The sequence below is a fragment of the Simochromis diagramma genome, unplaced genomic scaffold (genome assembly GCF_900408965.1).
Source record: "Simochromis diagramma unplaced genomic scaffold, fSimDia1.1 OVJJ01000293.1, whole genome shotgun sequence".
NCBI lineage: Eukaryota > Metazoa > Chordata > Actinopteri > Cichliformes > Cichlidae > Simochromis > Simochromis diagramma.
This window is the reverse complement of record NW_024386801.1, coordinates 15,948,509-15,961,355: the sequence shown is the minus strand read 5'-3', so window position 1 is coordinate 15,961,355 and position 12,847 is coordinate 15,948,509. Positions and strand designations below refer to the sequence as shown.

Genomic DNA, 12,847 nt, shown 5'->3' with positions numbered 1-12,847 from the left:
GTTATCAGCGTGAGGTATTAATGTGCGATTCTGTTTGTCAGACCTTGCAAGTGCTGGTTCAAGGCGAGGGGCCGGATGTTACGCCCGTCAAGGTGCTGAACTGTGACACCATCTCGCAGGTGAAAGAGAAGATCATCGAGCAGGTGTACAGGAACCTGCCATACTCCCAGCGGCCCAAAGTCGACAGCGTCACCCTGGGTGAGTAAATGACGGCCACCTAAAAAAAAAAAAGCAGATGAACTAAAGCAGGAACGTCTAGTAATGATAAATAATGTAACTGTTATTTCAGTCTTAAGTGAAATTAATTCATAATTAAATGAGAAGTGAGTTATCTGAGAGGGTGAATAATTATTTCATTTCACATGTATTCAGTATATTTTATTATTTTAATAAAACAGCTTTTTATTTCAGTTTGTGGAGTAAAAGAAACCAACTTAGCTTAGAATTTATTCATTGTCAGCAACATGAAGAAATCGTTCATCCCTAAACAAAGCTATGCTCGCTACTGTAATCAGAAACCTTGGGGAGTGACTTGAAAGGCTAAAGCTCCACAGACATTTTCTAACTTCAAAGTCATTTTTTTATTCCCACGCACGCTGTAGATCTCATTCCTTTATACATTTTAGATAAGCAGAGATCTATTTTCTTTCAGGCTAACTGCCTTGTATTTGGTTTTAGTTGTAAATGAAATGCAGACGGTGGTGGGCTCAGTTATGCAGAATGTGTTTGGGTGCAAACTTTTCTATTATGTTTCAATTATGCAGAAACTACTGACATGTGACTTCTTCACCCGAGTTCAGCCATATTGCTAACAGGCGAATTTAATAAATGCATCATTAAATCCCAAGAGATAACTGAGCAGATAGCTGCATTCGTTAAAGATCACATTATTACAGTGTAACCACAGGACAGCCGCATCCCAGGATAAAAGTAATTGAAATAATATAAAAAAGTATTTTATTTGAAATGTTTTACTCCCACAGCAGAGATAACTTGCGTTTTGAATAACTGTCTCATCCTGCCTTCATCACAGAGTGGCGCCCTGGCTCAACGGGCCAGATTTTGTCGGATCTGGACTTGACCTCCCAGAAAGAAGGCAGGTGGAAACGCATCAATACTCTGGCACACTACAACGTGAGTACTGCAAAAATTTACTATGGAGTAATAAGAATTGAAATTACACAACCAAATGACTGGGGTTCAGTATCTGATGTAAATCAATGACCATTTAATGTGCATTCAGTTCGAATGTATAATGTAATTTATATGTAGAGTTTCTATATGTATTTCTTTTCTTTTTTTTTTCACAATAACAAAATGTTTATTTACCTTACTTTTTTACCACCAATTTATACCTAATCTCTCAGTATAAATAAGTATACATATAAATACTTATTTATATATAAGCATTTAAACTTACCTTTAGGTAAAAATAAATTGCTGATACTTGTCTCTTTGCATACTAGAAGTCTCTTCTCTTGGTTATGTCTTTCTATGCAATCCTACATTAAGCCATTTTAGCTTTTTCTTCCAAGTATTTTCTGCAATAAAAAAATTTAGCAAGATGTATGGCAAGGACACAGCTTTCTGCTTACAAAGCCACATTGTAATGTGTTGTTTTGTCAAACCATATAAAATTACAGTCATGCAACAGCTCACATGTGACCCTACCTGAGGAAACAAGATTAAGATTTCTTTTTTATAAAATATGTATGAAATACCATAGCAAGAGAAAGTAAATGTGCGATATGTTCTCAAGGATAACATTGGAAGCTTCCTTTTATCTTTTTATATGACTCTTTAGTTCAAGTCCAACAACCATCACAGAGTTTTCACTCTCCTTTCTATGCCAGTAACTACTAAGCTGTGTAAAAGCTAAGAGAAAAAAAGCTTTTATCCTTAAAGTGCTGCTTAAAGATTTCATCATTAACTTTTATGGAGTGTATAGGTGTTCAAGATAGATCATTTACGATAATGTTGGCCCAAAGAATATGCTATACAATAGCACTGTAATAAAATTCTTCACTTTTTGTTTTTATCACCTACAAATTTTAATTTCTTACCTGCGAGTCCCATAGCTTTCTCTTTGTTTGGTCTTGTTGGCTCTCAGTGGTGACAGAATGCCACTAAATCTTCTTGGCACTGTATTGATCCACAGAAAATAAAGGTCACTCGCGAATATCCCCTACCTGTTCTGCTTTTCAGCCACTTAAATCCGCCTCTTTTAAAGGTGCTCGAGTTTCTTTCATCCTACCTGCTGTCTCGCTGTTGTTCTTAGACAACAGACCTGCTCCTATAGATTCATTGGCTGTGTCAGGGTAGCGCTAATCACAGTATTTGTGGGGTCAATAATAGGTTGACGCCAAAGAAAATGGCCTGTAAATATCCCAATAAAGACTCACTGTTCGTGTCCGCTCATTCGCATTGATTAGGAATTAGATCTGGGTGCTAAAAGGCACTGCTGACCACAGTCACAGTAGCTATTAAATTCAAAGGTGTGTTAAGTTTGCATCGTTGTGTGTGTTGTCATCTAACAAAATGATTGACTGTGCATTCCAGGTGCGGGATAACGCCACATTAGTTTTGTCCAAAGTGCAGCACACGCAACAGAACTATGACCAGAATCAGGAAAACCACGAGGAGCGTACGTATCTCTAAGTACACGCATACCGTGCACATAAACACACACGTGTCGAACCCAGAAGGACACAGAGGAAATGTGTACTTGAGAGTTCCTGCCTTTGTTTTGTTTCTCCAGGGTTTTTGTCCATATTCCCACGACCAATTAACATGCTAATACATGTTGTTTTATGTATAACACGCTTTGAGATTATGCAGAAATAGTATGTCCTTTTATCTTCAGCTTTTTTATGTACATTTGAGAGTATTTGATGGTTTAGCATTTCTTCTTGGATAGTCTCATTCAAATTCAGTAGACACACCCTCTCATGTTTTAATTTTAATCGTCTGAATGTTTTCTGTAAGCATGTGCATGAATAAATAAGAAGTAGAATCGTCAAAAGATAGTTTACACCAGTGTTTTCCTCCAATAGGAAATGCTTTATTGGACGATGATAAAGTGTTTCACTTGGTGAGGCCAACAGACGAACTGGATGAGACCAAATCTAAACGAGGAAGCATAAAGGACAAGTCGATGACCAAAGCCATTACAGAGATCTATCTAACAAGACTCCTTTCCGTAAAGGTACAAGAAAAAAACATTTATGCAATTATTACAGTAAATAGGGCACTGTTACACTGACTAAACAGTAAAATTCTGCTTTACAAACCAAGGTTTTTCCAAGTTAAAGCTATTTTGGAAAGAGCCGAAAATGCACAGTAAAAACTTGAATAGCTATACTCTCCTTGCAAATAGTTGTGCCTCTGGTATTTCTGGCTGCGCTCTGTGTCTCTGCCCTGTCTCACATTATTTGTGGCCCCTTTCAGGGAACACTGCAGCAGTTTGTGGATGACTTCTTCCGCAGCGTGCTGTGCTCTGGGGCAGTGGTCCCACCAGCTGTCAAATATTTCTTTGACTTCCTGGATGAGCAAGCGCTGAAACACAACAATGTGGATGAGGAGACTATCCATATCTGGAAGACGAATAGGTAAAACAACAGGTCGACTGCGTACACTAATGATCACTCTCAGAGTTCCTTTTTGTATGCTGTATGTTAGTATGTGGATGTACTCCAAGTATCAAAAGTACAAAAGTATTTGTTTCTGGCCTCATTCCATGAAATCAATCAGTCCACATGACTCCCTCAGAATAAGCATCAGACAATAACTATTTCTGTGTTACTGTCCCCTAAAGTACATATGAAGTACTATTTTTCCCCAGATTTTATGGGCCCGCATAACTTTATAAGTACAGGAGATAGCCACTTAAACTTTATTCTCACCTGAAAAGCAAATTTAAGCTCTTTTAAACACAGGAACCCACTCCAAGTGTTGCAATGTAAAACAAAAATCTTGTTTTTATTTGCCAGGATTTTTTTTCTATGACCTACTTTATGCATCAGTATCAGAGAATATATCACAGTTTTTCCACTGCAGCAATTTATTGTCTAAGATTTAGAGTAACAGAAGAATCTGTGCCTGGGATTTATTTTTTTATTTACTAGAGGACAATTTAAAAAGTGGATTTGGGGTCATTCTCAAGGGTTTTATCTGTATAATATTTTGGACTTAACACACTGATCAAATAGGTTTAGGTCCTAAAGAAGTTTTCCAATCCTTGCAATCAGAGCATGGAAAAGGGTGGAGATCACAGAGTGCTCCTCTGTGGCTCTATGCTCCATGTAGTCAATATAGATATCAGCCTTTGCCATTAAGGGATGTTAGATGGTCATTAGCAGCTAGTTCATTGTTGTTGATGTTTCCTTCCCTGAGAGGCATTTTTTCCCCACTTGCTATTAACGGTATTTCAACCAAATGTGTATAATTACTACATCTTGTTCCCTCCTTCTTAATAGAACAGGAAATTATGCAGATAGTTTCATACATTTTGACAGTACCTTTTACCTAAATGTTTAAAATAACATGTTGTATTAGTGGACTATGGGAAATCTTTTCATCTTCAGTTTAATTATAAAAAAATTGAATCAATATTTTCACCCAAATTTGGACTGTTCATGTATTATTGCCATTTTTGCCAGGAGAGGGGGAAAGTATTTGCTTTCCCCCTCTTTCCTCTTCAGACCGGAACCATCTGAGCACTAAACTGATTGGATGATTCAGTTAATCTTAATGCTTTCCATTAGATACAGGTTGTTTTTTTTTTTTTAATTTAAATCAGAAAACCAATGAGTAGCTATAACTCCCGAAAATGTAAAATAGTAAGAGCAGCTTTCTAGGATAATTTCGTCTTAACTATAGTGGTGCAGAAGTATGGCATAGTATGAAAAAATGCATCTTGAATGAAATACAAGGACCTCTCATTTAGATACGACTGTGGTATACAATTTCACAACCAGTCCACACAAGCACAGCTATCCGATTTCATTCCCACCAACAGAAATCCCACTGCCTGAGACACTGTAACTCTCCAAGAAATAAAACTTACTTATCCCAGAATGGACAGAATACAAATGCTCAATTTCAACTTACTTAGTTTGCATTTGCAATCCCCCTGCTCCCATGTGACATTTAAGTGCATAAATTAGTGTCACGTCGGCTAAGGCTCAAGCATACAAGACGACGTGTTGCATGTAGATGCCGGTGATTGACGCAAGGCTGGCAAGAGAGCAGCCACACAAGGACAGAAGATGAGCGATTTAATTACTTACTACACTCCACACCACACTCTGCATCCGCCCGTTCTGTTTATCAAATCAACTGAGGGCCATGTACTAAATATGAATGTGTGTATGAGGCATAACAACAAACAAACATGGTAATTATGTCCCAAGCTAATTTAATTCTGTGATTATGGCAACATTGCTATTTTTATGCTTCCATTGTATTCTCACGGCAGCCTTCCCTGGAGATATTACCAAACCAGTATGAATTTTATGCGGTGCGTTTCCTCTCTCAGATGGCAGAAGACGTTCTCACCGATTGGGGAGGAGTTTTTTTCCTAAACTATTGTATTTGGTTGTTCTTTTGAATGTAAAAGCTGATATGAGTTTGGAAGAAAGTCTGTGGAGTTTGTTTTTCCGTTCAGGGGGGAAATTAGCAAGACCATTCGAGCATTGCATTATGTAGTCTGGGCTTTAAGTTGTTAGGCTGCAGAGGAACCTCAGAGGTCAGCTGCTTTATCATTTCTAATCATTGTTTGTTAGAGTAGACAAGCGTCATTGGATGTTGCTTTGTGCAGATCCCTTTAGCTGTTAAAAAAAAAAGTCTTCAGAGATATTTTTTTTTCTTTTTCATTTAATTTTCTGTGAACAGCAATAGTTCTCACAGAGGTCAGCATCGTGTGAAACAGTAATATAAACTGACAGTCAAGGGTATTGTTCTGAATAAACTGACACCGACAAGAAAGGCTTTTCTCCATCGCTGTTATTATCTTGTACTGCACTCAATTGCACCTCAGGCAAGTGCTCTCACACATGAAATGAAATGCCTCCCTGACTTAAATTAATTCATGGATGTAATGCGGTTGATGAGACACCCCCCCCCATTCTGAAACAATAATACCGATAACAACCAGTGATGATAGACTGATTTCTTGCCCCTCTTTTTAATACCCGTGCAGCCTGCCTCTGCGGTTCTGGGTGAACATCCTCAAGAATCCCCACTTCATCTTTGACGTCCACGTGTCTGAAGTGGTGGACGCCTCACTCTCTGTCATCGCCCAGACTTTTATGGATGCTTGTACCAAGAGTGAGCACAAACTCAGCCGGGTGAGTGGAAACGAATGGACAAGAGGAGGGAGGGGTGGGAGAATATGAGGTGGAGGAATGAGGAGGAAAAAAGGAAGATGGGTGAAAAGATGGACAGAAGATGAGAACAAATTTGATTATGTGAGAAGGTTATGGGCACGTTAATTTAAAGTGCCATTTTCACTGAGTTGTATCCCTCCCCCTTTAGGACTCGCCAAGTAACAAACTACTCTATGCAAAGGAGATCTCCACCTATAAGAAGATGGTAGATGAGTAAGTACTGGCAGCACTTTTCATCTGTTATCATTGGAGACTGTAATACCTTTTTTTTAAATATCAGTTAACATAATGGAGCAATTACCACCTCTTGTCTACTCTTTATGTGTGTGTCTGTGTGTTTAGTTACTACAAGGGCATCAGGCAGATGGTATCTGTCAGCGACCAGGACATGAACACTCACTTGGCAGAGGTGTCACGGGTAAGGAATACATCTGTCATTTTTGAATAGAACACAATAGAGTAGAATATCTTCATTGTCACTGTAACATGTGCAGTTAATAAGTGCAATGTCAATAGTGCAGAGATCACTCACAACAGTCATAAAACAAAATCTGTAAATTGCATTAAACTATATAAGAGATGAAAAAAACAACTTTTCTCCATTCACCTAAACTGCAAAACCCTCCATTGCACACAGCACAATCATGTGGACAATGCAGCATTTAATGCTTTTACAGCTCTGGGATAAAAACTTGTCTTGCTGTTAATGTTGCAATCCTTAAGGTTTCAGTCCTGGATTATCATCCAAAACATGTTTTTTAACATCCCTCAAGTGTGGGTATTGAACACATTTAAGATTGTTGGGTTTTTTGGTTTTGTTTTTTTAACCAAATGCCCCCGGGGACTTAGTTATTGATATAATAAGTTCCTTTCTAAAGACGAGCTGCCAATTCTTGAGCCACGATCGTGCCAAGATCGCGGCTCAAGAGTTGGCAGTTCGTCTTGTAATCGGAAGGTTGCCGGTTCGAGCCCCAGCTCGGACAGTCTTGGTCGTTGTGTCCTTGGGCAAGACACTTCACCTACCGCCTACTGGTGATGGGCCGATGGCGCAATATGGCAGCCTCGCCTCTGTCAGTCTGCCCCAGGGCAGCTGTGGCTACAACTGTAGCTTGCCTCCACCAGTGTGTGAATGTGAGAGTGAATGAATAGTGGAATTGTACAGCGCTTTGAGGTTCTCAAAAAGCGCTGTATAAATGCAATCCATTATTATTATTATTATTATTATTATTATTATTAAAGCCTCTTTTGTACTGGCATGTCAACTGTGAGAGATTCATAGTCCACTTTCAAGTCCATAATGTTAAAATATTTTTTTTTATTCCATTTATTTTGGGTGTTTTTGTCTTTAATTGTCAGCAGATAGGATAGGGTGACACAGGAAACCAGTGGAGAAAGTCATAATTGAATCATATTGCGTTGATGTGGCATCCACATAACATTTTCCACAGGAAGGATTGTATGAAAATTGTATTTTTTACTTACTGCGCCAAGGGTGCACTTTGCAACTACATGCTGCTGAAAACAACAAAAGAGGAACTGGTGTATTTGTTTGCACTGTTGCCGAATTAACTCAAATGGTTTTAACCAAAAAGCATGTCAATAATTGACTTTCTTTATATTGTAATATGAAAAACAGGATTTGAGTTTATGAAAATCTTAAGGATTATAACTTTAATGCCCGGTGGCATTACATATCAGCATTGTTCAGAGGCTTATTTATGTGTGTGCAGTAATTCTCATTTGCTCCGCCACAGTTTTTAAAGCCTGGGTGTAGTTTATTCAGCTGGGTCCAGGTTCATGGTTTGGTTGGATTTCCACTTTAACCTTTAAATTTCTGTTTGTTTTTCAGTCTCACACAGACAAACTGAACACAAACGTGGCTCTCCATCAGCTTTACCAGTACGCCAGCAAATACTATGATGGGGTAAGAGGCTCTTCTTTTTCCTATCACACCCGAAGGAGGCTATTCCACTGAATGCACTACTGCCCACTATATTATTGGTTCTCCTTTTTTTTTCTCTCTCTCTTCACTCTTGATATGCCAAAAGAGTGATTGTATGAAATTTTAATTGAAAGCATTTCTGTGGGATGTGAATTGGAAAATTGCTCTGGGAATTGATTTTTAAGAGTCCATTGTGCATTGCCACTTGAGGTCACGAAAAGGGGATAAACAAAACCTAATGAACAAGTTGGATAAACAAATGGGGCTGTCAGTCTCCCCTAAGTGGGACTCGCAAAGAATAACAGCTTATATGACGCGATTGCTGATGTCGAATAACACCATCTTCTCCTCCCACTCTCCACCCTTCTTCTTCTTCTTTGTCCTGTGCTTCTTCTCTGTCCATCCCCCTCCTCCTTGTTTCTTTGCTTTTCCAACATTACCCTTTTGCCATCCTCTGTCCAACTCTTTGTCTCCTCTCTATCCTCTACACCTATTATACCCGACATCTCACTTTTTTTTTTTTTACTGTCCTTCTTACCTTCCTTTTTTTTTTTTTTTTTTTTTTCCCCCCCCCCCCAGATCATCGCTTCTCTGGAAGAGGACCCAGCTGCCCAGAGTAAACAGCTAGCCCTGCGGCTCCAGCAGATAGCAGCCGCCCTGGAAAACAAAGTGACTGATCTTTAACCCACTAAGTGGAGGGAGGAACCAAGGGAAGGGGGAATATCGCCAGTGACTACAGGGGCTTATTTCTTTCTTTTTTTTCTTTTTTTTTTTTTTTTAGTGAATAAATTCCAGAAATGAGGAAATGTGAGAAGGGACCGATGTGGGCGTGTTTATTGTACAACTTGGCCCTGGGGTAATTTTCTGTTCTGTGTGAAGTAACAGACTAATGAAATGCAGAAAGAGAGGAGACAGGAAGAAAATGGTGGGTTACACTGTCATAGGTACGCCTTAAAGCTCACTTGCCAAACCTTAAAGGTCTGCGCACTCATTCATGCTTCACTGAATATTGCTCCCACAATGCAGTGCGGCAGAACTCTCTCTGAGATTTAAGCCCCTCTGTGGAGCACTGGCATAGGAGATAATCAGATGTTCAATTTCTCTCTGTGTAAAAAAAAAAAAAATGGTTTTAAGAGTTGTATTATATATTTTTTTTATCGTGCAGTCTTTATGCGGAAAGCTTTATAAGAAAAAATATCTTTTTAAATGGATCACCTTGTGGTGCGGATAGTGTTTTTATTAGCCTGTGTGTGCGTAGATGCCTGTGTGAAGTACTTGTGGAAAAAACAAAAAAGAGTGTGTGCTGCCGAATTTAAGTGTGCGTTTGGGTGGATTGCACGTGTGCGAATGTGTGAAATTGTGCGTGCACACACGGGATGCCTACTGTCAGGCGCGAGGGTGACAGGACGCCTGCTTTGTCGTTTTAATTCCCCCATACTCAGTAACACACTGGAGCCTGTGCTCTCAATGAGCTTTATGACAGAGACCAAAGGGTCCTCAAAAGGACGCTGGTTAATCTAGCAATGTACAGGCTCATATGAATGACAGGTCACCAGGCGTTTCAGAAACATTTGAGTTATATTCTTTTTCTTTTGACTCGGATTTGGTTCCGGCTGGATTGCCTGTTGTGCTCGTGGAAATCGATAATAGCACAGTCTGTCTCCCTTTATTGTACAGTGCCATGAAACATTCCACTTCAACTAAAGCACAGAAGGACATTTAATACGTTTTAAAGATATTATAGTTAAAGACTGTGTTTAAGTTTTTTTTCCTTTGCTATATTGTTTTATTTTTATATTCATATATGTATCAGCAAGAAGCAACCATTTTTCCTGCCACAGATTCGTGTCACTCATATTAGCCCTGCAATAATGTCAGTATACCATGAGCCACAATCAACAGTTCCATTTGCTTACTAAAGTAGCAGTTCAGCAATATGTTAGAAGACTATTCAAATTGTTTTATGCATTGCTCATGTTTATGATTTTTGTACCATATTTTTAGTATTACCCTTGTAATGTTCCAAATAGTCATCACGAATTCTGCCTCTACAGCTATGAAATAGCCTGTCGCTGATGTTAATAATTTAGATGAGATTCAGTCGGTACTTAAATGGCATGCTCTGAACAATTATCGTGGATTTAGCCTCTGTATGATGTCGGGGGAGGGAGGGGGGGGGGTGTTTGGTTCAGTCGTGTACATAATTGTTATATTAATTGGGTTATTGATATGTCAGTGTCAGAACCGAGGTGTCGCCAGGGTAGGTTGGTTATTTCTTGGGCCATTAGACGCCGTCCCTAAATTGTAGGCCTTGCTGTTGACAGATGATTTAATTGTACTCGCTGTATCTGATCATGGGTGTGTGGATTTGACGGCGCATGACGCTCTCCACAGCCCCAAGAATGTTAATGATTCCTGCCTTCGCTAGAGAGAGGTGTGCACAGACCTCGAGCTTGCCTGCCTGCTGTCTCAGCATGGCACCCTGGCATCCCGACCAACAGCACTTGGCACTGCCCACTCAGCGCAGTGCAGAGTGGCACTCTGTATAATGGAATCAGCAGGGGAGGCTTTTGATCTTAATTGCATGCCGACTGCAGGCTCCATCCTTGTCTCCGGTGTTGTTTACTGCTGAGTCCTTTCTTACTGACAGAGTTGATGCAAGAAGCTTCTTTCAGAGCCTTTCTTTCACCAAAAATGTGCCTTATATAGGATATTACATATATTGTTTCTAAATTATTCTACTGGTAACCTAGGTGACTATGATGATGATAGTGATATAGACACAGCAATGTATTTGGACTTGTGATCTTATGTGTGCTGTCTCAAATGCTAGATGCCCTGCTGCAGCCATTTGCGTGCCAATAGGCTGAAGATGTTTCAGTAAGATTTCTTTTATGGTTGCAATTTTGACGTGTGCATTTCCTTTGGGTGTCTGTGGTGTGTGCTTAGTAGGACTTTGGTGGGTAAGGCAAAAAAAAAAAAAAAAAAAAAAAAAAAAGCCAAACTGATTAAATGTAAAACAGTGGCCAATGTGATTTGGGTTTCCCTTGAAAATGTCTGGCATTCCTAAATTAGTCTGAAGCCAAAAGGTTATCCTTATGTAGATGGATATGCGCAAAATTGTTCCAGTTGTGTTCATTTTTTGCCCTGTGTTTCTCAGCTATTCCACAGTGTGTACGATAAATGACTATCTATACTCGACAAATGACCATTCTTACTGCTGTGCAGTTATTATTTTTATTTCTCGTTTCCTATATCATATAAATCTTTGTAAAACGCGTTGAAATACTGTATTCTAACTGTATAATCCTATGCATTGAGTCCTGGGACAAAAATAACAAAAGTGAAAAAAAAAAACCTGTTTGTGCAGTTGTCGAGACCTTTTTTTTCCCCATTTTGAAACTTGTGAATGTGCTGTGATGATAAAAGAAACTGGGACACTCCATTTTCAGTACAGGACCATTAACGGAAGCCAACGTTTTCCTTCACATCCGAGGCAGCTCAGAAGATTCTTGATCTTGTACCTGATCTGGTTGTACTGGATGAACTTAATTTTACAAAAGTTGTGTGTGGACGGAGGGTTACAGGTTTCATCATACACTCCTCCGTTAATAAACTCAGAGACATATACGCTCTTCATATCTGCTGTGTTTCTTTCACCTTCAGCATATTGATTTGCTTCAATTTGACACCCACCTCTCACGAATAATGCATGAGAAACAATCACCTTGGATGATAGAATAGCTTTTTCCACCGCTGAAGGAAACTCTCTTTTGTGCAAGTCTTTGGTATTCCTGCATGACCTTATGAAGACAACATGCACAGGCAAGAGTAATGGTGGGGTTTCTGAAAATTAAAACCACCATAGCCCTATTTATGAAGAAGAGGACCAAGTGTCAAAAGCTGACAGTTTTTTTTCCCCCCTTATCACACATATTCCTTCATATTATGACCCCAAACGACTTTGTTGATAACATCAGTTGATATCATCAGTCTTCATATGCAGCGTATCCTATGATGGCTGATGCTTTTTCCCCCAAATGCCACATCAGGTTCCTGTCACAAGGCTCGGAATACAAACTAGGAGCCAAGGTCTGGCTTCATGAAATGAGTTGATAATATAAATAGCCGCGCCGCATCTCTGTCATCGGCGGTGAAGGTTGGAAAAATTGCGGCAAAAAACATTAATTAAGTACTGACAGCTAAGAATGAAATTGGAAAAAAGAAAGATGAAAGGCAAAATTGCCTCATCTGACTGCTTAACAAACCCAGACGCAGGGGTGGAGATATCAAAGACAGACTAGGAGCCTGCACGGGCCATCTTCGAACCGGGCGGATCACTGATGCAGCAACAGATAGAGCAACTTCAAGGGCTGCTGCCAAAGCAAGAGTGATTACACTTGATTATCGCAAGCACTGCATTTTGTACACTATCCTTGATCACTTGTGGGAAATCAAAGGCGATACAGTACTTTATATTCCTATTAGGACACGCGCCTTACATCATTTTGGGATTCAA

General features: G+C 39.5%; 1 protein-coding gene across 5 annotated transcripts in view; it reads left to right on the top strand.

Annotated features, from left to right (window-relative positions):
* Nucleotides 1-11,967, top strand: part of LOC120730065 (plexin-B2-like) — a 130,682-nt gene extending 118,715 nt beyond the window's left edge. For all 5 annotated transcript variants that reach the window (XM_040026167.1, XM_040026165.1, XM_040026164.1 and 2 more), the window contains 10 exons: nucleotides 42-198; nucleotides 1,034-1,134; nucleotides 2,560-2,644; nucleotides 3,054-3,205; nucleotides 3,448-3,608; nucleotides 6,200-6,347; nucleotides 6,535-6,599; nucleotides 6,729-6,804; nucleotides 8,236-8,310; nucleotides 8,908-11,967. In XM_040026167.1, the coding sequence (XP_039882101.1) occupies nucleotides 42-198; nucleotides 1,034-1,134; nucleotides 2,560-2,644; nucleotides 3,054-3,205; nucleotides 3,448-3,608; nucleotides 6,200-6,347; nucleotides 6,535-6,599; nucleotides 6,729-6,804; nucleotides 8,236-8,310; nucleotides 8,908-9,012 (1,125 nt within the window). In that variant the 3' untranslated portion in view covers nucleotides 9,013-11,967. The remainder of the gene's footprint in view (nucleotides 1-41; nucleotides 199-1,033; nucleotides 1,135-2,559; nucleotides 2,645-3,053; nucleotides 3,206-3,447; nucleotides 3,609-6,199; nucleotides 6,348-6,534; nucleotides 6,600-6,728; nucleotides 6,805-8,235; nucleotides 8,311-8,907) is intronic.
* The last annotated feature ends 880 nt before the right edge of the window (nucleotides 11,968-12,847 follow it).